Source organism: Meleagris gallopavo, chromosome 2 (assembly GCF_905368555.1).
Source record: "Meleagris gallopavo chromosome 2, MGAL_WU_HG_1.1, whole genome shotgun sequence".
NCBI classification, from domain to species: Eukaryota; Metazoa; Chordata; class Aves; order Galliformes; family Phasianidae; genus Meleagris; species Meleagris gallopavo.
In genome coordinates this window covers 19,347,803-19,373,942 of record NC_139405.1, presented here as the reverse complement: position 1 = coordinate 19,373,942, position 26,140 = coordinate 19,347,803, and the positions used below count along the sequence as shown (strand labels likewise).

The following is a 26,140-nucleotide window of genomic DNA, read 5'->3' as shown; positions in this document are numbered from 1 at the left end:
TAAGAACACAAAAATGTTCTTAGTACAGCTCGAGTACAGCTGAGAAATAAGTGATGGTACAGGACCACTTACTCAGATGCTAACACAACATTATTTGCTTTCACCTCCACAAAGTAAGGCAGCCATCACTCCACTCACAGCTCAAGGAATTCAAAAAGTGATTGTTATTTCTGGGTGTGCACATGGAACATCCCAACAAGTCTGGCTTTCAGAAAATGGAATATTTGCCTCGTGTCATAGAGACAGGTGGGATTCTATGTGATTCCTTGCAGAAAAAAAGTTTTTAAAAGTTCTTCCCTATAAAACTGCTATTAAAAAAAAGCAAGCCTGGATTTACCAAGGTGTGATAATTTCACAAGCCAGTACCCAAATTTTAGATGTTTTGATAATGTAATGGAACCCTCAGCCCTGATAACTACTTCTGTGTTTTATGCTGATAATTCATGAGAGATCATTGCCAGCAGCAAACAGTCCAAGACTGTTGTGCTGCATCTTAAATCTCACTTCTCTAAGACCTTTGGCCCTACACAGTAATGATCTAAATTTCTAGGTTTCCCAGATTGCTCCTGACAGAAACTTCATGAAAAGTCTTTTCATTTAAAGACACAACTGAAGAAAGTGAGATACATCACACAAGGAGAGTCATAGTCCCGCAAGAGGAGCTAGTTTTTTCTGAAGTCTGCTAGGACATGGGGGAAAAGATGGGAGCAGAGAGGCTCAACCTTGTCAGGATGGAAATACTTGAGAACATCCAAAGCACATCTTTGGCCATCTGGGAAAGCTGGATATTGAAAATATAGGCATTCACATAGGTTAGGCAACTTCTAAGGTTAAATGGCAGTTCAGTGGGAATATTGAGGATCTCAATTTGGGCTTTCAATGCCTAAATCCCACTTAAGTCCCACTTAAGGCACCTAATCCTTTTGTGGATCTGAGCCTAAAGCTTTACCAGAAAGAAGAGAGTCTATGCATGCAAAAGCTAATGGTCAGCGGCAGTCTGGTTCTATTAAAAAAAACTAAAATATACAGAGAATGACCTTATTTTATACAAAGGAATAATACAGAATAATGAAAGGCCTTCTAGTCACAGAAAGTTAATGCAAAGTTAATCCAGTCAATTCTGACCACAGTCCTGTCTGTTGACCCCACAACACATTTGCTAACATAGAGAAATTTACAGTCCGTAAGCCACATGTACAATTAGCAAATGTATAGTTAGAAGAATGGTGTAGTTAGGATGGTATTTTGCAGGTTTATAGTTAGAAAGATCATTGCGGTGGAAAGAGACAACAAAAATGAAATGCTCACCCATGTTCTAGGCTCGCAGTAGAAAACTCCAAAAGGGATCTCCAGAAAGTGATCCATCCCCAGTGGCAGTCAGCCTTAAATGGGGTCTAGGAGAGGTGCAGCCAGGCTCTACCCCTTCCGGTCACACAGCTGAATTGCTTTCACCTGTGCTCCCATGGCTGACCTAGTCCTCACCTCAGGTAATCAATCAGTGGTTCAGACCATGACTCAACAGTTCCCATATGCCCATGGGAAGAAGCACATTCAGAAATGCTCATAAGTCTGAATGAGTTCTCAAAAAGCTTTGCTTACTCACATCAGCTAAGAAATAAACTAGAAGAGAGTGGAAATTTATCAAGCACTGTACTGTTCACATAGAGTTAATAATTTAAAGAACAACGTTCTGTCATTCAGTGACCAAATAGTTTGCTATGCACCATGAAATTAAGTAGTTTCAGCCCAGTTCTCGATAACCAGCAGTCCACCTGACAAGAACTACAAATTTATTTCTCGCTTACCTGCACCAGAACTGGCAGTCTCAACAATTAAGCGTGAGCAGACCTAGGTACCAATTTACTCTCTATACCTTACACTTGGCACATCTATATCAAGATTGCCTTTACTCAATGACACTTGAATTTAGCTGACAAGACTACTGACATAATATTTACATATCCAAAAACTACCTAATCAATAAAAGTATTTTGAATAGAAGTGGTAGATTAGAATTACAATCATAAAAAACAATTTATTATTATTGTTTAATTTTTTTTTATTATCATTATAACTATGTTTAGAAGAGATATTTCCATTAATTGTTACCAATTATTTTTATAGAATTTGTGCTAGTCACTAAGGATGCTCTCTATAGCACTGCAACATTTGCCATACTGTATACACTGAGACTTCTCTACAAGTAAAGCACCGTGGTCTCCATTCTGGGGACTCAAATCCATCATTACAAGGCTCTGCTTTCAATGAGAATTCTAGCCTAAGTCTTCTGCAAATACCCAATACAGCACCTGAACTTTACAAACTGGGAGAGGAACAAAAGAACTTGCCTTCCAGCTCTTCTTATCTACAAATGGGGAAAGAGTTCTAGCAGCTCATCCACTAACTGCTCAAAGTTTTACATTACAAAATCAATTTTTGATGCAAAATACAGGAAAGTAGACTTGTGCATACACCACGAATTGCAAAGATACCAAAGATATTTTGAGCAAAGGAAAACCACCTATTGTCCCATGCCAGATAAGTCCATGGCTACTTCCTTTCTGAATATTTCACTATCTTTCCAGATTGAAACCTGGTTCTTCAGCCAGGCACAACAATTCTCCATTCCCCCACCTGTTTTTTAAGAGTTGCAAGAATTATTAATGGTACATAAAAAGCCCATGGTGGATAGCCCAGTGTGCTTGTGCTTTCTCCAGGTCATTCAGATGTTGGTCTCAACTCTCATTGCCTTCATCAACATTACTTTCAGTTCTCCCAGATTGTGCATGCAAAGTTAAGATGGTGTCTTCTCTATCTCCTTCTTTTTGGTAATTTTGTAGGTCTGATTTACAAGAATATCCTCTCTATGACCAGCCCCAACAGAAAACGTTTTGCAATTTGGCTTTTTTTTTTTTTTTTTTTTCCCCAAACTTTCCTTTGCCTCCTTATTGAAAAGTTGGTTGCTTGTTGTTTTGTTGGTCATGGATTTTTTTCTTCCTCAGTAGAAGACAGTCTATTTTTGTCTGTATTATGTGAGTGACTTGCTGTTAATCTATGTATAAGCTAAATCTTACCTTTCTGACTCACACAAGCAAAACCACCCAGCTTGACAAGTCATCTCAAAAGAACAGGGAAAGCAAGACTTGTCCTGTATCTACCTACACATCTTCAGTTGCAACCTGTGTTTGACAGAGATTGGTCATCTGTAAAAGACTAGTGAGAAATTCTTTAAAATATTTCTGATTGAAAAACATATAAACCATAATTACTGGTAAAGCAACATCTATATAAGGATCTCTAGAAAGACAGAAATAATTGAAAATAGAAATAATCTAGACCTAGACTGGAACTACTCCTGGCTTTTCCAAAAGATGTAAGTGTTAAGGAAATTCGGTACTCAAATGAGTCAAGTTGGTATGCTTCAAGGTGACAGTTTTGCCTACAGAACACTAAGAGTTAAAATTTTTGAGACATTTAGGGTGGAAGTTGTGAGTTTAGATTGGTAGTGATATGAGCTGTTGTATTACATAAAGCACAAAGATATTTTTGTTTGCATTTCTGACCAACTGCTATTATTATTCCAGGTTCCTTCTTACAAAGGACGTGTGGTTAGCAGAGGCATGACAGGGAAGCAGCGCCCAAGAACAAATTAATGGAGAAATATTAGTGGAATGCAGCAGGCTTGGGGGAGAGCCCAATTTACGCAGAGAAATCGCTTAAAGCATGGCCATTTGTGCCTGCGCACACAGGGACGTAGCAAGGTTTGGTTAGAGCACGCACACGGAAACGGATTTGGTTATGGTTAGAATTTGTGAGTGACAGCCATGTGACAGCTGGGAGTCAGCAAAGATTTTGTAGGGATGGAAATTCTTGAGATAGGACACACGACTGCTCATGCGATCTGCATGTGCCTATCATCATGCTGTATTATAATAGCTGACACCCCAGTGTACCAGTTATCCAAAGGAGAGAGGCTATAAATTAGGAAGAGGATTTGAGGAATGGTGGATATGAGAAATGAAACTCATAACATTTAAAAATGAAGGGATAAATATAACTTGTTTCCCTGTTATCCAAACAAGCAAACAATTTCCAACCAAACTGCACACTAGCACTAAAACTCGCATTTCCTTGATTTATCATTAGTGACAGGTTATTATTTCCTTACAATTTAAATTTTTTTTCCCTTTACTAACGTACCTAGAAAGGCCTTGATCCTACAAACACTTATACAACTACCTAATTTTAAGTACATGAATAATCTCACTGATTAGAGTTACTCATACATTTTTGGGATCAGGGTATAAGCCATAATGTGCAATTAAGCAGAGGCATTTTCAAACACTGCTTCATTTTCCCTTCTGCGGGTCTCACGCAAATGTGAAGCTCCCAGAGATGTTCAATTTAAATCAAACCTGCAAATCTGAAATACTTTCCCTTTAACACTGAATTCAAGCCGATACAGTATCACATGACCTTTACCGTAATTTCTATTAAAATCATTTCATGTCTGGTTGCTTCTGCTATCCTGGCTCATTTGTATTGTTTACAACAAGTCATTGCTCTCGACAGTTAGTGGTGGCTGAATCCATGGTTACCAGTTTTTACATTCACTAGTTAAATGGAATGCAGCTCTTCTGGGGGGTTTCGTGGAGAAAGCTCTTAAGAAACCACAATCCAGCCATCAATCAGGCTAACCTGGGAGAAATTAATCATATAAACATAAGGATTGTTGCATATTAAAAATTTATCAAAAGGGAGCTCTGGGCTTTTATTAGTTGTAGTCACAAAAGTGGACAGGTTCGGCTCTGACTTAGTGCACAGAGGAGTTGGTTCTGTGGTCTACATCTAACATTCGTCCATGTTGTGCCTCCTCTGGTGCTTACTGCTAATAAAACTATACTGTTTAGAGGCTTTAAAAAAAAAATCTCAAACACTTATTTTACCAGAAATGTGCTCAGAATATAAATAGTGCTAAATACAGGTTTAACCAGACTGCAGTCCCACCAAAGTAACTTAAACAGACACATACAAGACCGTAAAAAACAGAACAGACAGCTCTGAGTAGAATTCAATTAAGACAAAAAATACCCCCAAACGCTGGAATGCCACTAACAAGTAAATTAAGCCACAATAACAAATATATTTTATGGCTACCTAAGAACAATGTGCGCTAATTCCCTTTGCCCTGTTATTTATAGTTTGTCGTAGGGTGGGGTTGCCAAAATCAAAAAGCAAAGGAAAAACTTATCTGCACAATGGCTACCAAAAATCATTTAAAATGCCTAAAAACATTAGAAAAGTTCTGTACAGGATGATGGCTACAATCATTGTCCCACGAGAGCAACGAATAGTTAAATCAAACACATTACTAGCTCATCTACTGCAAAGTCACTGTATCAGAAGCCCGAATTGATTTGTTTCCTTAGAACAAACTGAAAATGAACGTAACATAACATCTGAAAACAACCCCTCCTGCACTGCTAATCGGATATTGTATAATGGTTGATTGCAGCGTTGCTCTGTGCTATTGTTGCCTATAGCATACATACTTACAGGTTCTGGGTTCTTCCAAGAGTTTGGTGCAGTTTCAAGGACAAATGTCTTAAGGAAGTCTTTCTACTGTGCAGCAGTGATCCTAGCTCTGATCTCATTACATGAGCAAAGTGCTAAATCTGACAATATAAAGAAAACTTCCTGTGTGAAGAAGAAATCTTGGAAAGTCTCAGGGTTAAAAAGGCTCCTTAAATGTGCTGGTTGATTTGCTCCCTAGTTGTGTATACACAGTAGCAGCTGATCTCTGTTTGCAGCCCTGCAGAAAGAAACCTTTGCTGAAAACCAATGGCATCACATTTCAGTGGAGCTATTGCCAGGCTCTGGAGAGCAGAGCAACCTTTGACAACTTCACCCAGTCTGAATCACTGGGGCTTGCTGCATGTCCTGCAGGACTTCAGAAACCCACATTTACCGTGTTACCGCCATTAACACTATCTGAAACCCCTGCTTGTCACAATACGAGCAGAAGTCTCAGTCACTGTAAAAGCAGGTTTTAGTCTGTCAGGACTACAAACTGCAGTATTCACAATGAGATATTTTTCTTTATCTTGATCGTGGTTTTGCAGATGCGAAGCTGTGAGCTGCACCCAAAAGCATTTTATGCCTCAGAATTGTTCAGTGAGTACAGTGGGCATCCTGCTTACCTTAAATATAACCGGAACCTGCCCTGCATCAGCTGCACACACTCCAGCTGTTTTCTTCTGATACGAAGTACAAACCAACAGATTTGGGGAGTGGGAAGAGGCCAGTTCTTTTATTTAATAGCCAAGTTAGACCCCCTAGCACTGGATCAAATCTGTGGAGCTCAGTGCCCCCAATTTAAGCCTGGGACTCCAGTGCTGTGACTCCGGCCACACACAAATACCGCCCCAGCTTGAAGCTCGGCCCCAGCACCATGGGAGACAGGCAGGACCCAGCCCCACTCCTGCACCTCTTACTGCTGTCCACATGAATTCATGAAACTGGAAAAGCAATATATAAACATGCTAAAGCTGTTTCAACCCTAAACTTGACAGCAACATTTGATTTTAAAGAATTACTAAGGATTAATTTCAATTTAGTTGCCTCAGCACTTAGCCCAGAGTAATGCCGAGAACAGTCATGACCCATGCCCAGAGCATGACCAAGATCCTGCATGCTGCTTTCTGGGGGTGGCTACCGTTCCCTGCAGAATAACAACCAAACCCCAAAACAACATTTAGAAGAGCACTTTTTACAATCACATCTCTACAGAGTTGGGTTAGGAGCAGCTAAGGTTTTATTTTAGGCATTCATAAAACAGATTATTCACCACATTCCTTTCCCCTTGGGCACTATGACTATCCTAGCTCCTAATATATTGTGTGTTATTTCTTTAACATTTTGAACTTTATTCCAAAGGGCAGAAAGCAAAACTGACAGTACATCAAGACAGCATGCTCAGTGCTTCAAACAGGAAAATAATTGAGATCCTGTGCACGCACAACATCTGAGCACGCACGTTGCACACATGTGCACACTCACAAGCACAAACAAGCATAAGTGTTGGCGGCCCAATTTTCAGAGGTACTCACAGTTCACACCCTTTGAATTAAAAAGCGCCAAGAAGAAACATAAATCTTCTCCCTGGAGAGACGAGGCAAGCAAAGGAAATGTCACCCTCATGGTGAAGTCAGACTCTTTCTAGCTCCTACCACTGCTTGGCTGTGTAATCAGAACATACCACCTCGCTTTTCCGTGCTGAAACCAGCACCATAAAACGTAATGCATGTTACAAAAGCAAGGTTTCTCTGCCTTCATTGCTCAAGCTGTGAGACAAGGACTGCATGTTGGGGAGGTAATGGACTAAAACATGAGTTTCGGAGTGCAGCTCCGAGCTGCGCCATAAGAGCAGCAGTGACCTTGGACAACCTGCTCTCTGTGCTCCAGTACCCAACCTGCTGCCCAGGCTCCGCATACTTTGCTCCCAACCTTTGTCCACCTGGTCTCATTTGTCCTTAATTCAGCAAGAAATGTCTGGTGTCACTTTTCTTTTTCCTTTTAGAAATTCAGCACAGAGTAAAACAAGCTCTTTGGCAGATGAAACCAAGACATTCACCCCAGTGGAAAAAGGAATGTCAGTGACTGAAGTATCCTCACCAAGAGCCCACATGTCCACACAGATGGTCTGAATCTTCCAAATTCTGCAGGAGAATAACCCAATCATACTCAGCAGTTCTACTCCCTCCTCACCTTAGTACTTGATCAGGGCTGGAGAATGCCCACCAGGAAAATAGACTCCATTTCTCTTTCCATCTCCTACACGGTTATGTCATATCTCTCACAGTCATGTAACTCTGTATCTGGGACACTTGTCCTTCAACTCTTTTTTGGACAAGTATACACTGATCCCAACACAGGACACGAAAAGCAAAACCCTTCTCCCAACCTTGCCAACTATCCCTCAGCCTGGCACATTCTGCCTTCCCTTATTTGCCCCTTCCTGATTTTCTCATTGAGTTTTCAGGGCACAGGAAAAAGAGTTAGGAGAGAAATGAAGGGAAGCTAGTCCTGAGCCTACAGAATGTCAGAAAGTGTACGACTCCATCCCGACTCCATCTATGTCCAGGCTCTGGGAAACTAACCCCACTGCCTGTGACACCCAAACTGCTGGTGCCAAAGGAGGGCTGGGCCATGCTATGCCATCCCTTCGTCCATCAGCTGTAACAATTTACAAAGCTCTCATTTAATTCATGCAGATCTTACAATTCAAAGGCATCATCAACAGCCAGTCATTTAAGACTAACACTACTAACAACTAAAAATGGTGTGAAATCTCAGTTTTAGTAGGACTTTCGGGATGTTTGCTGCATATTTTAAAGCCTCCTTTCCAGAAGTCAAGTAATGAGTTATCATCTTGATCTTTTAAAAAGGGATGCCTGGGTATTGTAATGAAAGAATTGCCGAAAGTAACCACGGTGAAACAGAATTCCAGCAGAAACATGATGACAACTTTGAAAGTCAGACCTTTTAGCTAATCCCCAAGTTTTTTGTAGAAATCTTCCTTTTTTTTTTTTTTTTTTTTTTCCATTCAGAATTTTTGTTGAATAGAAGAAACTCAGTTCCTCCAGACCTGCCTAATTTCTGCATGCATCCCCAGTCAGTCCATATAGACATTAACCATGACTACTGTATTTTCTTTTTAACATTTTAATGCATTTGGATCTTTATCAGCATAAGGGAAACCTTCCTCATCCTCACTCATCAAGTCTACTCACTCTTCTCATGAAATCCTTCCACCATAGCGTTTTGTCCCTTTTCATCTATGAAGAATTTCAAACAAAACCAAACGCAGTTGCCAAGAAACTTGCATGCTTAAGCTTAGTGTTGCTCTCGCTTGCAGCTCTGCAACACCTGATCAGTCAGGATTCTCCTTCCTGTTCTATTTACTATAGAACAAAATATGACTATGTGTACAATTAAAGTTATTGTATATCCATTTGTTTTCCATAACATTCTTGTCTTTTATTTGCTCCCTAAAGTAATCAGCATATTTTGAAACCAATATAAACAATAACATAGATGTAAATATTGCCACAGAGGCATCACAATAAATGTGACATTCGGAATAATTCATTCAAGGTGTCTAGATCACAATTTAAATCCTTTCCCAATTTTAACCAAGGCTTCCGTCACAGATGCGCTTAAGCCAAGGTGTACAGCTTCATGCTAGGCTGGTAATCCACGCTAACTAGGAAATAAATTTTCAGTGATTAAGTTGAATTGTTCATACAAAACGCCAGCTTCAGCCTTTCACCCATACAAAATAGCTTGGAAAATATATACTGCATGTGTTTATTATAGCTACAGTTGCTATGAACATCTATAACTCTCCAACAATTTCTTTGATTTATGTTCAAAAACATACAGGGCATGAAATGATGCCTGCAACCTTACATTTCCCTCAAGAACATTGTGGGGAGAAGATATATTCCAAAACATCATGTTCGATTCCTTGTTATGTCTCCTTTTTAAAATAAATGTATGATAATCAATTACACATGCTTCAAAGCAACTGCCACTAGATTCCCCAACAGAAAAGCTGTTTGAGAAAAGTTCCATTTCCCTTTCCCCTAATGGCTGAGTTACAATAAGAGATCTTATTCACATATTAAAAGCAGAAATCTTGTTACAAAGGATGGGCCTGCTCAGCCTGTATATGCACATACAGTAGCATGCGTGCCCAGACTTGACTCAGGACAAGGTTTTCAGCACAGGAATATCCCCACCGATCAGCACGCAAACACAGGCACACACATGTGAAGCACTCGCATGAAGAAATCCAATTGATTTCAACAGAATGAAACAGGCAGTAAGCTAAAGTGTCAGGCTTGGCTTTCCCTTCAACCACAATATGCAGAACATTCCTTTAAGAAGTCCATCCCACTGAAGCTTCCACTAGGAACACAGATCTGCAAGTGCTGCTAGCAACATCAACAAAGCTGAATAGCACCTCTGCTGTCAAAGCTGGCGCACATAAGATTTGACTCTCCAGACCTATCTGAACTCCATGAAAAGGTTGAAGAGAGCATTTACCGTGGGTATTGGAGAGAATAGGCTTTGTGCCATCAACAGGAATGTACAATAAGGGTTTCAACTCCACAACCCAGCACAGGGGGCGAAGGCAGCATTGTTCCCTTGATGGGGTGGTTTTCCCATCTGAGCAGGCAGGAGTGCCTGACTCAGAAAATGTCAGGACTTTTTGCCTTCCTGCACCAGGTCCTTGTGCTGCCTTCATCCCAAGAGACAGCTCCCATTCCCTACATCCCAGGGCTAGGTTGCACTGCAAACAGCTTGGGACCCAGGCTGGGTGGGACATACCCCTCCAAGCAGGGGTGACTCCTACTGGTACCCAGTTTAGAGCAAATATGGGATAAGACGGATTTGAGACTCATTTCAAATAGAGCTTGGCTCTGATCATCAGCACAAGAGTGCAAAATGCACATGCCCAATATGGGAAGAGAAATAAATTCACTCACTACGCCCATTTTTTTCTGTCTTTCTTTGAATCAAACCCTCAGGGATTGAAAACTCACGAGAGAAAATACTCGCATGCACCCCCTTAAATACAGCACTACCATACCCATTAGTAGTGAGGTCTTCAAGGAGGAGGGGAGTTTACAGGATGTGCCCAAACAGCCCCAGCTAGATAGCATCAACAGTTGTTCTCCTATTTTCACAGCAGGAAATAAGCAGGTACTGGCCGTATAGGAAGAATCCAGAGGAATCTAGGTCAAAATCAAAGCAAGACTGCTCTGTCCATTTGACAAAACTCACAAGCATACACAATACCAATGCAAAAACAAAGAACTGGCTTGTAATGCTATCTCTCTTAAGATTGCTAAATAAGTGTGCAAACACTGAACTACTTGGAGTGAAGACAACATTCCTTTTGTGCGACTTCTGAAAAGGCATTTAAAAATCAATCTAAAACTGCAATATTGGGAAATTTTAAAAGCATTATTTCAAACAGGCAGACTTGAAAGAGCCTCTTGTTCATGAGTAAATCTGCAGTTAGTTTTTCTAGTACTGGTGGTTCAATCGAAAGATTTGCCAACTGCCCCCTGGAGAAAACCGAAGATCTGCATTTAAATGGAGATATAGTATTTCCAAATGCACAGTACCTGGAAGGCAGATACTGTCAAGGTTTCTTAGTGAGTGGATCTCAAATTGTATTAGGTACATTTCAGTGCTGTAACTATCCCCGTTCCACAGGACTGGGACTATTTCCATATCATTTTGCCATGTGCGTGCTTTGTAATATTTGTCCTGATAAGCCAAAATTAAACCCCCATCTCCAACACAGCCTTCACAGACTAACAAGGAATTACAGCCATATAAATAATTTTCTGATACGCACAATGAAGACGATATTAGATAGCTCGGCTAGAAATCTTAAATAATTGAAAAGTATGATGACTTAATAGAGTAGTAAGCTTGGTTTACAACGCAGCCAATTTAGAGCCATAAAAACACTGTGTAAAATTTTTATCTTGTGGTTGACCATTACATATCCTATTTATTATTCCAAAGTATTTCAACAGCATTTTTTCTTCATTAATGCGGCTGCTGGCATTTAGCACCCACTCTCTCCTTGCACGTGATTTTCCTGGAACAGCTTTAAGAAAAGAAAACAAAAACGGAGCAGACCACTACAGGGCTGTTCCTCAGTACAATGTGCATCTTTTCACAGTCTGACTCGAACTGGCTTCACGGGCTGTAAAATACACTCAAAACCTCCGAGACTTAAATATAATTAATCAAAGCCGTAGACGTAAAGTTAAAAGGTGCACTGTGACTACTGATCCCGACATAACAGCGACGAAAAAAATAAATTAAAAAAAAAAAAAATCAGACCTCATGAATACTTTGTTGCTAATGCACAGCAACTCAAAGAGCGGTGATCCTTTCAGGAAAACATCTGAATTTTCATCTTGGAAAATTATAATAATCTTCCAGAAAAGTTTTTGCAAGTGCATAATGTGGGGAGAGCAAAGGTTTAGAGTGCAAAAGACACTCGTGATCAGCTGCAAGCGCACAGGCATTAGTCCAGGCAGCCTCGTGCTGAAATTCAGGTTGCAATTGAATCGTCCCTGTAAACAAGGTTACTGTGAACGGCCCCAGATCTCCTTCCCGCAACACCTTCAGCGCAGCCCTTCAGCTGTCTACTTAGTTCGTCCCACCTTATCTCACAGCCCTGACATTCTAATGCTGATTCAAATTCAGGATTCAAAATGAAAGATGAAATCATCTCCAAGATCACTTAATATTGAAATACCGTTGCAGTAATAAGTGGTGCTGGGTTTGAGATAGGAACACGGCACTCCAGCAGTAACCTTTTAATTTCTGGAGGAAACAATATAATAATAATAATAATAATAATAATAATAATAATAATAAAATGGCATGGGATGACTGTGATACCATTAATGCAATCGATTTGTTTGCCTTATTTTGATAATGAGCATGCTGAATGCCATGTTTGCTTTCTCCTGCCCCCGGCACATCTGAACTGAAAGGTCCTGGAGAGGAGCACGAGCAGCCTGCAGGGCCCCCCGGCCCCAGGGTCACCTCGGTGCCCCCCAGCAGCGGGGACACGGCCCTACGGGGCACTTCTCCACGCTCAGCCCAGGCACACGCTCAGCGCACCATCTATAAGCTAATGTAGGTTATACCGCAAAGTGCTCCCGTCCTCACCGCGGCCGCATGCAACGTGTGCGGCACGGGAACATTCTGTGCTCGAGAACAGGGGGAAACATGTATCAGATAAGTTTTACACTGTATCTCAGACAGGGCTGCTGCTACATGCTTAAAACTTCAGTGCCTTCAGGCAAAGGGCGTTCGGGTTCTCACCTCCCCCAGCTCCATCCGGCGGCCACAACGGCACTTTGAGACTCGGGGTCACCTCGAGCAACAGAGAGGAGCGGGGAGCCGGGCCGCCTGCCCTGTGCCGTTCACCTTCACTCGCACTCGGCTCCTTCCCACCGCCTCCCCCATCGCAGCCGCCTCCCACGCGCAACCCAAAGCGCCTGAACTCCACGGACGCTCCGAACGCTGCCCGGCACCGCTTTTCCCCCCCTCACAACGCAGCCCCAGGTCCGGGGCACGCAACGGCGTCCCTCCCCCCCGCTCTCTACCCGCACGTGTGCCCTTGCGTCCCTCCCCCCACTTCAGCCTGGCGGGGTCCAGCCAGGCCCGGCGGCTCCCGCTCGGCTTCGGGACGGAGCTTTCCTGAGGGGAAAGACCCCCCGTGTTAAAGTAACAGTCACCCCGGGACCCCGAACTCTCACTATGCCTCCGTCACTTCCCCGGCACTCCTGACCCTGTGAAGGGGGGAGGGCAGAACTGCGGGGTTAGCGGAAAGAAAAAGAAAAATATCGCACCCCCCTCACCCTCCTCGCTAATTGCCGATGACCGGGCGGGCCGGGGGACGGCGAGTGAGTGTGCGGGGCTGGGGGCGGAGGAGGGGGGGGAGGTTGGCCGCGGCTCGCCTCCGCGCCGCCCCCGCCCCGCCGCAATGTCAGCGGGTGGAGAGGGGGCCCCGCGTTACCTGGTCAGCGCGGAGCCGCAGGCCGGCTAGTCAGGTGAGTCGTCGGGGATTTTAAAGAAGCCGAAGCCGGTTTCTTTGCTAGGAAAGTCTACAACACCATGCAGGGACATTGCAAAATCTTTACGCACGCCTCCTTTCCCCGGGCTCCCCCGACCTCCGTCGGAGAGGGGGGAGCCGCCGGCGGGCGCAGGCCGAGCGGCGCCGCTGCTGCGGGGCGAGGGGCGCGGGGGGCGGTGGCGGCGGCGGGCTCGGCCCCCGCGGGCGCGGGGGCGGCGGAAGGAGGGCGGCGGCGGCCCCGGCCCCGCGGCCCCGGCCCCGGCGGCGGCCCCGGGCCTCCCTGCCGCCTTGGTAGCGCCGGTCCGCACTCGGCCTGACCCGGGACGTCACGCCGCCTGTCTGTTTTCTCAATGATAACTTGGCAGCGGCAGGGGGAAGCGGCCGGGTTATGTATTTTATTTTATTTTTTTTCCCCTGGGCTCGGTACCGGGTACGTGCGCGTTTCTCTGCATGCGTTTTTAAGCGAAACGAAGGGGGGAAAAAAAGCCGAAACAGGAAATCCGGCGCGCGGCGGGGGCTGCCGGCCGCGATGGTGGCGGGCGCGGGGGAGCAGGCATGCGTTCATCTTTTTGTCTTTCATTTTACCTTCAGGTTGACGCTGGGCGCCGGGCGAGCCGCGCTGGTCACCGCCGGGTCCCACCTGGAGAAGGGAAGCACACGCAAAAAGGAAAAAAAAAAAAAAAAGAAAGAAAGAAAGAAAGAAAGAAAGAAAAAAAATCACGGAAACAGGCGGGGGGGGCTGGGAGGGGGGTGCCACCCGGATGCGGCGGATGGGACAGCACACCACGCGCAGAGCAGGGCCCCGCCATGTCCCTGCAGGGAACGGGACCGGGGGAAAAGGCACCCCGTATCGTGAGGGAATGCAAGGGACATGGGGAATGCAGGCCCATACGGGCTGCCCGTGGGCCACTAGGCTGTTGTGTGGAGGCTGGCAGGTGCTGGGCCAGCCTGGATGGTGGGTGACCAGCATGTGGTGACAAGGCCTGCAGCCACCAGGCTGGGTGTTGTTGTGAGCAGGGGTAGGAGTTGGCACTGGGCTTGGCTTGCTTTCCTTGGCATTTGTGCTCCTAAAAGGAAGACCATAGAATCGTTGAGATTGGAAAAGGCCATTAAGATCTAGACCAACCACCAACCCATCACCACCATGCCCGCTAACCCAAGACCCTCACTGTAAGTATACATGGGGGCAGAGACCTTTTAGTTGCGTGCATTTCTTCCTGCACAAAGTTATTTCCAGTGCTACGCCTCGCTTCCAGGTATCCATGGTGGCACGGACTGCTGTGTCCTTTCAGCCAAAGATAGGTCATTGCACACATACACTTTTAATATCTCAAACTCACCACAGCACCTGCACACTGACCAAAGCGCTCAGTAAGGCCCAAAGTCAAGTGTCCCCATCCCACACTGCATTTCTACTGCCTGTTCTGACAACAGCTCACCATGTACATGTAGCTAGTGCGACAGTTCACAGAGAAGCTGAAAAGCTGAAGCAGCACAGGGCTGAAACTAAATTATTGTTGCAGCTTCAATATTAGCATTAATGCTTTCATTTTCCTTATTTAAATACAACAAAAGAGAACATTGTCTTTGCTTAATATTGTTATTAATCAGGTTTTGCTGTTCCAGTTTTTTAAGAAGATGAAGCCAGGGAGAGTCTAGCATGTACCTGTGCTGCTGCTGTATTTGGTACTCTGGAACAGTGCCTTATTTTGGTGGAAAAAGTCTTTGCTCTTTAACTGGGGGGAAAAGTAAGTCCTCAGAATACAGTCAAGTCCAAGCACTACTTTAAGGAGAATGAAACTGAAAATGTACTTTTTATTTTTAACACAAGCTACTCGAAGTGCTTTCTGTCTTGTCTATAAAGAAAAATTTGCATAGTGTTTCTGTTTCAGAATTGCTTTGAGCGGCATTTAGACTAAGTTTTTATTTGTCTTAAGTATATCGTCTCAACAGTGCACTGGAGAGCACAGGGTACATTACTGATACATTGGTTTTGGTAGATTTAAAAAGCACTTTGTGCAGCTTAATCGTTGTCTGTATTTTGCCATTTATTTTTCAGTGAGGTTCTTCTGATTGATGTGGGGAGTTTCTTTAAAGAGATGTAAGTTATGGCATAGCTACCCAAGATGCTCTGCGCAGTTATTCCATACATCTCCTAAGAGAGAGATTTTAGTTGTGATTGTTATGCTTTTAAAAGGGAATTAGTTAATCAAATTGCTGGTTTTGGAATGCATTGAAAGGAATACTGAAATGCATTAAGTTCATTAAAAGAAGTGAGCAGATAGGCAACAAAACAAGTATTAGTCAAATAAGCATGAACTTGCCTATGGAGCCAATTCAGCCTTAGTGAAATCAACACAGTTGTGCTTGTCTACAGCGTATTTAATTTGGCCTATGCAGCCACAGAGCCAACACTTCATTTGGCTGTCAAAGGTGCGTATATTAAAAACGCATGAGCCATGCGTCTCCTTCATGTGATTAACTTCTGAAGTTCGTCGCCCAGTTTTCCACTTAGTTCAGCTGCACAGACCTATCACATACGCAGTATTTGGTGCACGTATGCACTGGAGGTGCAGGGAGATATTCCCATCCCAGCATTAGCATGGGGATGTGAGCTGTATCTAAAGCAAGGACATGATGAGATGAGTTGCAGCAGAGGTTGCTCATGACCAGAAGGATTCCTTTGTGTAGGTCCCAGCTAATGGCCTGCACTGAGGTCTTTGCCACCATCTTTCATTACTGCTGTTACTCATACCAGCGAGAGTAAAGGACAGGCTGGTATGTCTATAATCACACATTCATTTGCTATGTAGATATATCTTAAGAGCCACTCAACCCAGGAAAATTGTGCTGGAATGAGGTAGTGGATGGATGTAGAACAGAATCATGTGCAGGTGGCTCGTTCATTCTGGAATGACAGAGCTTCTTCCTGGTTTCACTTAATCCACTTCTAAAGTGGATTAGGAGAATTCAAAAAAATGAACTCTTATGCTGGCATGATATTTGACTACATATGGTTTTGGTTAAGAGTAATTACTGCAGTGTAGCTAATAATTGTTTTGGAATAATTTTGTGTGTAGACAAGTCCAAAATCGCACACCTGAAAACAACACACTAGCCTTTCTGTATAACGTAAAGTTAATTTAGCCCAACATTTGACCTACTTCTTTCCTTGTGAGGCATATTTAATTCATTACAGGTTTTTCTTTCTTAGGAGAAACTGTACAAAAGCCATGTGCTTATGATCAATTCAAGGACAGTGCTTCCATGTGCACTCCACAAGATAAATAAACAATTTACACAACATATAGCCTGAGTACATTCTCAGCTGTGTTGAAGCAGACAGTTGGCTCTCTACTGCAGAAAATATCAGGTTCTAAATTGTAAATATTTTGAGTAGGCTGTTAACAAAAGGAAAACAAAAGCCAAAGGTCTATGTCCTCTTGAACCCCCGTGATCTGCTTGTCCTTTGACTACATAGTGCTCAAAGCAGTAGTGTCTGCATGAAGCACCCGTTATAATTCAACAGCACTAGTTCCTGCATGAGAAACCTCTCAGCACAAGATGGCTTGCAAAACAATGGGGTTTCCAGGAGGTACCTTAGGAACAGGGAGCTATTTCTTCATTTGCATATAGAGACCTGAATCAGGAAAAGCCTACTGTAGTCTCAGGCAATTACTCTGCTCTGAACAGATGCAGGAGGGCTCAGAATCAGCTGTGTTGTATCACTGCTGGTTCATAGGAAAGTTACTGAAATGATAATGAGAAAGGAATTTTTTTTTTTTCCAGCTTTGTGCCAAGAAGAAAGATCTTCAAACATTATTCTGTCTCATTCTGTACCACACACCTCCCTGCACAGAGGTGACTCTGACCTGAATTACAAACTTTAACCTCAAAAAAAAGGGGGGAGGAAGAGAGGGGAAAGAAGGGGAAAAAAACAGATATAAGCTCAGGTAGTAAACCAAATAAATTTTAAAGAGAAACATGAATATAAAAGCTAGATGGTACAAATTACTAACCTTTAAACATGGACATGGGAAGCCAAATAATAATAAAGCCAATAAAAGCTATAAAAATATGAAGAAAAAGCCTTACTTTTTGTAAAAGGCAGAGGAACCCAAGGATCTTCCTATGTGTAAGATGAAGTCACTCTGCTATCCCATGTAACAGTCAACCATGCTTTCAACAGTTCTCATTCTTAAGCTCCAGTTGTGATTATGAGCATGGCTTTACTCTGCTGTGCTGGGTCTTGGCTGAAGGATACAGGGAATGGATTTCACGTATGTCTCCTTCATGCTAAGTCTGCTTATTTAAGTACAAAGCTTTCTGATGAGAAAGTAAGCATTGAACGAAGAAGATAAAAACACAGATAAACGTGATAAAAAAACAAGCTCTTGAATCCTGTTGTAGTGTAACATAAGCCATGGGCCTAGTCTTGATAGTAAGGCTGAAAGTGGACTGAGATTGAAGGCAAGGAGGGCTTGGGGACCATGCAGGAACATGTCTAAAATCATTATCATGTCAACAGCTGGATTAGATTGCTTTACACTGCTGCCACTAGGAGCACTCTAAAAAGCCACCTGCAGTGAGAGGGTGTCCAGGATCTGCCCTGCTCCTGCTGGGACGGGGGACTGCTGATCCAGCAAGGAACAGGTCTGTGAAATTGAGAGGTCTTGGAGAAAACAACACAAGAGAAAAAAGAGGAAACCTCAGCACATGGCTAGTGCAGAGAAATGAAGGATCCTCTCTGGGAATTGGTTAGTAGCGCTGATGTTTAATATTTGTCATAACAACCACTGACTGTTTTGGTTTTTGTTCTAACAATGTGAATTATGCATTAAACATTAATACAAGCGAGTGTACTTTCCTTTTGATCTTCAAGCATAATCATTTCTAATGAGAGTTTATACACAAGCACTGAAACAAATCCCTGAGTCATGTGAATTTACATTGGTTTTACTCTGTGTGAAAGATATCCCACATGGGTTACTCATGTCTGTTAAACATAACATACTTACAAGTCAGAAAAAAAGAACTTCTGTTTGGCTTAACGTAAGTATGAGTGTAGACGTTTGGTTCACACACTAGCAATAATGCAATACTGAAAAGTGATTTTATCAGAGATCAGAATCAGGGTGAGGTCCCTACCTAATTAACGTCAGATCCAAGTCCTCGCAGAAAAAAAAAGCTCACCTGACTTCTGCAGCCTGGCTTCTAACAAGACTTGGGCCAAGTATTGGAGGAATTTGAACTAACTGCATAAAGAAGGTGGCAAAGAAGTCAAGGTTTGGCTTGCTTGATGTAGATAAAAGCTGCCCAGCTGCCATCTGCAAGTACTGATACTACATATATGCAGCAGAGAAATTCTACAATGTTCAGTGGCTTCCTTGATGCTCTCGACAGACAAGCTGCACTGCAGGGCTAACTTCATCTGAACCAAGGCCAGAACCATGTCTCAGTTCTGCTCTTTTAAATATTAGTGACAAACTGCATTTTGTGAAAGCACAAACACTGTGCAACTGCTAACACAATTATTTAAAGTAAAAATGGAGTTTGAGCCCTTCCATATGCAGTGTGTGCAAAGTACATACAAGATACTAAGTGCACGGTGGGATAGTCTGTAGTGAGTGTGATCCCTCTGTATACGAGGTCTCATTACAAGATTTCTAAAATGCCTCTCCAGATAGATCTTGAAGGCAAGGGCTGCAGAGGAAGAATGACTGCCAAGAAGATATTATGTTTAATGGCAGATAGACTCTATCTGTGATCCAGAACATTCCTCAGGAATTCTCAAAAGTCCATTAACATATTTTATTCTTAACATATGAGTGCTACAGAAGGACTGGAAGCCAGATACCCAGGATTACCCCATGTAATACGGTGTTCTCGCAGGAGGCTGCAGTCGTGCTTCCCGCTGCTCCTCTGCTTTGGCTTGAATAAGCTTAAAAGCTAATGGTGGAGTTTCGAAAGGAAGGGCAGAAGATGCCTATGCGAGGAATAGTTTACAGACTGGAAGAAGAGGGAACATGAAACCCTTCATCCCTGAATTTGTTTTCCCTAACTGCTATTTTTTATATGAAGACAGAGGGACTGATTCTACCGCAATCAAGAAGAAAGCATCTCTGACACTCCATTATGGAAACCCAACACTGTATGAACTAAATTTCCCTGAGATTATAGGGCTTCATATATGGGAGGCACCTTGCGTGTTAAGTTGGAAGATGAATAAGTCAATAATGAATCTTTAATAATTTTCATCTGAAGGACCCCAGCGCCATCTACACCCTGCTAGCAGCCCATTTTCAGAACTTAGCCTTAAGAGTTCAGCAAGTTTTCTGGCTTTTCAGAATGCCCAAGTACCTCCTCAGGCACACAGAAAATGCCTTACTTTCAATGATGTGGGTAGAAAATGGTATACGCAATGCATAGGGAGGCCTTTCTCGGCGTGGTTCAGCATTACAAAGCCTGTCAGACCACAGGCTCCTGGGATGCCCTCACAGGCCTGGAATGCTAGCTGGAATTGTTCCCCTGTAATTTAGCTCATTTGGAACATTGAAGATGCTCATTTCTAGGGACATAAGTGAAATGTGCTGATACTGAACACATCCTTTGTTTTACACCTGCAGGCCTCTAGCAGCCAGCATAGAGGCTAGTGGGAAGGGGAGGACACCAGTTTTAATTTTGTTGTATATGATAGAAAATGGTAAGAATAGCAGGAAAAGATCATATTCTACAGACTAATGCACTGATTTACACTTAACTGCTTAACCCCAGTCAGAACCTTAAATTCTATTACTGACTACGCATAAATACCATCTTATGTTGAAGTAATTAGCTGGTCAGAGCCACACTACAAACCAAGCATACAGCTGGAGAAAGCTGACAGAGCTCTACTGAAGTCAGTGGAGGCATACCAGCATATACCAAATAGGGACCTCATTTGCAACTTTTAATTAAAAAAAAAAAAAAAAGAGGGGAGGGGAGGGAAGGGAAGGGGAGAGAAGTTACATTTTGTTTCATGAAGTAGTGGCCATACCATAAGGCAACAAAGTAATAAAATAAAATGTAATAAATACTTACATGGTAGCTGAGACAGAAGCAGAGAAGCAGAACAAGCATGTAAACCTTAGCAATGAAATCCTACACTCGTGTTGCTGTGTATTTCAGCATCAGAACCACAGAAATTACCACTTAACTTTGGGACAGGAAGCTGAGCTCATTTTCTTGCCTCTGTACTTTTGGACCCCATTAGGGCTGCAACCTTCCCATCCCCGTCATAGCTCACCTCCTGGTAACACTCCAGGGAGAGGGGCAGAAGCGACACAATAGGTGATTTTCCATGGGCGGATGTGTACATGTGAAGGGAAACAATCAAATTTTAATGACAATTTGGAGGCTCTTGAAGCTAATTTCTGGGCAGTGCAGAAATTACTGCCAGGAGCCACATGCTCTCTTCTCCTGCTGATGTAAGCAGGAATCACGGCTGTCCAAATTTTGTAGAAATAAGTCCAAAACCATCAGGTCATGCCGTAAAAGGCACAATGAGAGAGTCCAACTGAGCTGCCTATTGCCAACACAGAGCAATTCCTACAAAATTGCAGATGAGTGCACCAGATTAATGCTACTAAAGCCCTGTTCTCATTTGGTACTTATAGCACAGTAGCACTGTTCAGGGTAAGAAGATAAGTTGGTTAGGTGCTGTATAAAGCATTTAACCAGATGAAGTTCCTGCATCCAAAGCCCTACGAGAAACCTTGCTAAGGGAGTGTAGTGAACGGGATATCCTGGGGAGAAAGCGTAGCAATGATGGTAACAAAGGCAGCTACAGAGGGTTTTCCTCCACCCAGGCTGATAATTCTGCCAAGAAGGTAAGCTGTTTATTTCTTTTCTAGCTATGATACTACATTGCATTACTAAAACACAGTTCATTAATAGCTTACAACTGAGGTTTATCAAGCTTTATAAACCTTGTATCTAAGATGGCATGTATTGCTTAAACTCCCTAAAATATATGAAAACCAATAGGGTTTATTTTTATTTTTGTTTTCGTAGATATCTCCTTGTAGATAATTAAATTAAAAAAGAATTAATTTTCTAAATAGCATCAGCCTTTAAGTTGCTCAGCAGTTCGGTGGCAGAGTTGCAAACACTTCTACTGAAATAAGGGGACTCACTGAAGAGAATTGTCTTTTCACTTTTGATCTAGACAATCACAGCCTCCAACAGGCCAGAAAAAGGATCAGTCCGTCCCCATTCACCCCTCTGCTCAGGTTGCAGCTCTGGTCACATAGAAGGGGAAAGAAACACAAGTCTAAAGGGCAGATGTGTCCACCTGGCACTGCCTAAGCACTGGGAAAGGCTTATGCAAGGCAAAGCACAGAGCAACTCACTTTGGGAACTGCCTCCCTTGCAGACACCTCTGTATCACCAGCTGCTTTCTGTGAATGAGAGCCTACTGCAGCACTTTGGTGAGGCAAAGTGAACAAACTGTTCACTTTCAGCACTGTATGGGATCTGTTTATGCCCATGCACCCAGCACAGTTCAAACACTGCATAAAATATCTTTATCAGGCATTTTGTGAAGCTCTCCTGGCCTGAAGCACCTTCTCACTTTAATTTAGAAGAAATCTCAGGAAGACTGGTATTAGTGACTGTGATATCAAACCAGCTTTTTGTCAGTGACTCTCTGTATAAGTGACTGAGCGTTTTGCTCTTTATTTTCTCTATTCAGTCATTTCAAAATTTTTGTATGGCTTTTTTTTTTTTTTTTTTTTTTTTTTTTGTATGATTGTATACTACAGTACAACTCATCACATTAGAGCAATTTTACTGCTATGGAGACTGCACCATAATGTTTTGCTACCGAAACTGTTAAAAAATAGAGCCACTAGCTCATGAACACCTCATCCAAGTCCTTCTGGAGCCATCCTGAGAATTTCATTGATCTGCCTGAAACCTCTTTTGTAAGAATAATGACTCTTAAAAAGAGATTGGTGTTTACTATTGTATCAATTTCCACTACTTAGACTACTTAGCTCTACATTCCTACCTTTACTGGTAGTAGAACACATTTCTGCATTATTTCTATATGCCACCCAGAGCAGATTCCAGAAGCAGGTTGTTTCTCCTATTCCACTTGTACACATTTCTTCTTGAAACAGCTCTTTCAGTGCAAGTCCAATGAAAGTGACTCTTCACTATTTTTCCACTACATTTCAGTTTTTTCTCTCTCAGCTGCACACTGCTGCAGAGAATGAACAACGTCAGATGCTGGTTTTGCTCCCTATGGCCTCAGCACAATGAATTGCTATGCCAGAGGAATTCCTTACGATTTTAGGTATTTCTGCTGTTATGCACAGAAATACAAGAATAGCATTCAAGGAATTTTTGGGGTTCTGGGAAGAAAGTGGGTCTTCTCACTCTCATACAGGTACAAGCTTTATAGACATTTAAAGAACAAAATGTTGCCCCTAAGCAAAGGAGGGTCACAAAACTCTTGAGGAGACAGTTGGAATCAGTTTTATCAAGTTGTGAAGGCATCATAAGATGTGTGGGCTTGATGAGACTGCATAGATGTAGCAGTTCTATGCTACCTGCTTTGTAGTCTCACATCAATCACTCACATACCTTCAGGATCTTGGGCTCTTCTCCTCTGTCCCTCAGTTCACATGTGTGAAAATACAGATGAAATTTACTCTTTAAATGTCAGTATTATAATCACTCACAGATGTTTCATGTTTGTTTCATCAAAATTTTTCAAACCATAATGCCAAAATAAGCCATTCATAAGAATTGAGCATAGTTGCAGTAGATCCAGAATGCAGAGCACGAAGCAAAAATCAAAACTGAAAAAAAAGAAGATTTAAAGATTTTATCTATTGTATGTTTTTCTCTAAAAGAATTCTAATAAATTGAGGACAACTTATTTGCTACAGAATGGATGAATGAACTGAGAAATAATTCGGTCAGCAATTGTCTGTGGTCATTGTCACTTGCACAGGAAAATGATTGGTGATTCTTCCCCACAGAAACTGAATTGTACTTAAAAAGGAAGGAATGCTACCATTTTAATAATTTCTTCATTCTACCAAGACAGACAAATTAAGACCCATAGAATCCCTCTCTTGCGTGGCACTTCCTTTAAAGCAAAATTGTCACTCTGAGTAACATTTTCCCTAGCTGTGAGACATTCCTATGTCATTTATTCCTTTAGATAGATGTTATTTCAGCCTAGGAATATTAAAAAAAAAAAAAAAAAAAAAAAAAATTCACCCTCTGAGCTGAATATCACCCAAGTTAGAAATATAAGCTCCATATGCTTCAATTTTTTCCCTGAATACACAACCAGAAGCAATACTATATGTACACATGTAGCTGCAAAATATTTTCATTTCCACGTGTCAGTGGTGACCATCACTGGATTACACTATTTTTTGCTGTCTATAAAATATTTTATCCTCCTAGTCCTTAACACCTTCTAGTGATGAAAAGACATGACATGCAGCGCCAGGTATCTTGCAAACACTGAGGAGTGATTACACAGTATGCTACTAAAATACATATCCTTTTCAGCATTTTTCAAATTGTCAAGTTGAATAGAACAGTGTTAAGAAGAAGATTACTCAGGAAACATCCATACATGAAAAAGTAACAAGATTTCCTAATTTATAATTCAGAATTCTGCTCTATTTTTGTTCCTTGTGTAGAGTTTTATATTTTTTATATTACATCTTAAACAAATTTTAGATGCCTCACTCTTTTCTTGAATACAGAAAATACAAAAGTTAAAAGTTCTAAATAATCATATAATTTGTTTAGGAAACAGACTGATAAGTGAATGTGAGGAATTGCCTGGTTCAGTTTTGTTTTCCTCTACTTGAACGTTTATCTAACTGAAAGAAAATGTGTAACTTCCCCATCCATTTTATCGGTCATCATTAATGGGAGTTAAACGTTGTGACATTTCACTGGTAACTTCCCCATAAAGGCAGCAATATAATGTTTTGTATTCTATGCAGGCTTTAAAAATAATAATAATAATAAAGAAATTATTGTCATCCTCTACTTGAAACAATTAAGCATTAAACACCAAATATCCCACTTGTGAACATGACAGTGATTTCCATGACAGCAGAGAGGAGACGGAGAAAGGAGGACAAGGGGTGAAGGAAAGCTTCTTACTACAAGATGTCAAAAATAAAAAGCACTAAATAGAAATACATGAAAAATTAAGGCCTGTAACCATAGATTCCTACAGAGAGGTGGTGTTATTTTTACATATTTCCAGCTAGGAATTCTGAGCATTTCTGCAGTCCAAATAGTAAGAGGAAGCTATTCAAAGTCACGAGAATTTTCCTATCAACTGCAGTGGAAACAAAAATGAGCCTTTAACCTTAATCAGTTACTTAAAGCGAACTTACAATGAGTTATCTTTTCTCCCCTCTGTGCTCAAAGATAAAACCATTATTTGTACATTACTGATGTTCATGCTGAAAAAATATGCACAGGCATATTACTATTCTTGCAAGTATTTTCAGAAAAGGAATTTATGTCTGTTATTCCCATCTTAAGGTCATGATTCGCTAAGAAAATACTTATTTTTGTGCTTTGAATGAGACTTCTTTTAAAATATAAATATGATGAAATCATTTCTAAGGTTATTATTCCTACTCTAATTATTAAAAATCAGACACACTTTGAAACATTAAGTTCTTAGGTAGAAATACATAATTACCAGAAGTATTTGTTGCAAACAGGTCTATTCAGTTGAGCTGCTAAGCATTCTTCTATACCTGCATGATGAAAAGAGCTCCAGATCTATGCAGAAATTAAACAGTAAAAAATATATATATTCTAAATTGGTAATTATAGAGCTTCTGAATCTTAGGCAATATCTGCTCTTGTTTACCATGGCTACTGGTAATGCTACACATGCAGTTAGCACTGAAGGCCCTTGTAATAGTTGAAAACTTGAGATTTGCATGATTCTGTAGCCTCTATCATTATATACTCAGCCAAAGAAACAAAAACAAAGTAAAACTTGGCCATTTAAAAGGGAAAAAATCTTTTAATTTTGGAACGAGAGATAAACTAGTAAAAGAGAAGAAAATATTAAAGTTGCAAACTTCCACTCTCAAAATAACGCATATAATTAAATGCTCTCCTTTCCTTTCAGTTAAGAACTAATTTTCTGAGGGGATGTCAAGGGGACTGCTGCTATGCGTTTTGATAAAGTTAGCATGCCATCATCTGCTAAATGCCTATGACATGTTGTTTTACCTTTCTTGTCAACTTATGGCTCTTCCATCTAAGAACTGTTTAAATAAACCAGTATACATTCACACCTACACCTAGAAGTAACTGCTTTAAAAGAGTGTTTATTTTACACTTCCTCCTTATCCTTGTTTTCTGCCATATGCTGTTTCCTCAGCGCTGTTCTGATATCATATACAATAACAG

At 41.7% G+C, this 26,140-nt stretch overlaps 1 protein-coding gene across 9 annotated transcripts in view; it reads right to left on the bottom strand.

The window, feature by feature from the left end:
- The window catches only part of ESRRG (estrogen related receptor gamma), a 382,004-nt gene that overhangs the window by 349,701 nt on the left and 6,163 nt on the right, over positions 1 to 26,140 (bottom strand). The window contains exon 1 of one of the 9 annotated variants that reach the window (XM_085219236.1): positions 13,625 to 13,842. The exons of 2 other annotated variants lie outside the window; for them this stretch is intronic. Coding sequence is in view for 3 of the 7 variants with exons in the window: in XM_085219238.1 (XP_085075364.1) it covers positions 5,557 to 5,654 (98 nt within the window). In the remaining 4 variants the exon portion in view is untranslated. Of the gene's footprint in view, positions 1 to 5,556; positions 5,824 to 13,624; positions 13,843 to 26,140 lie in introns of those variants that run through there. 6 more of the 9 variants (XM_085219233.1, XM_010706702.4, XM_085219238.1 and 3 more) reach the window with 6 other exon arrangements.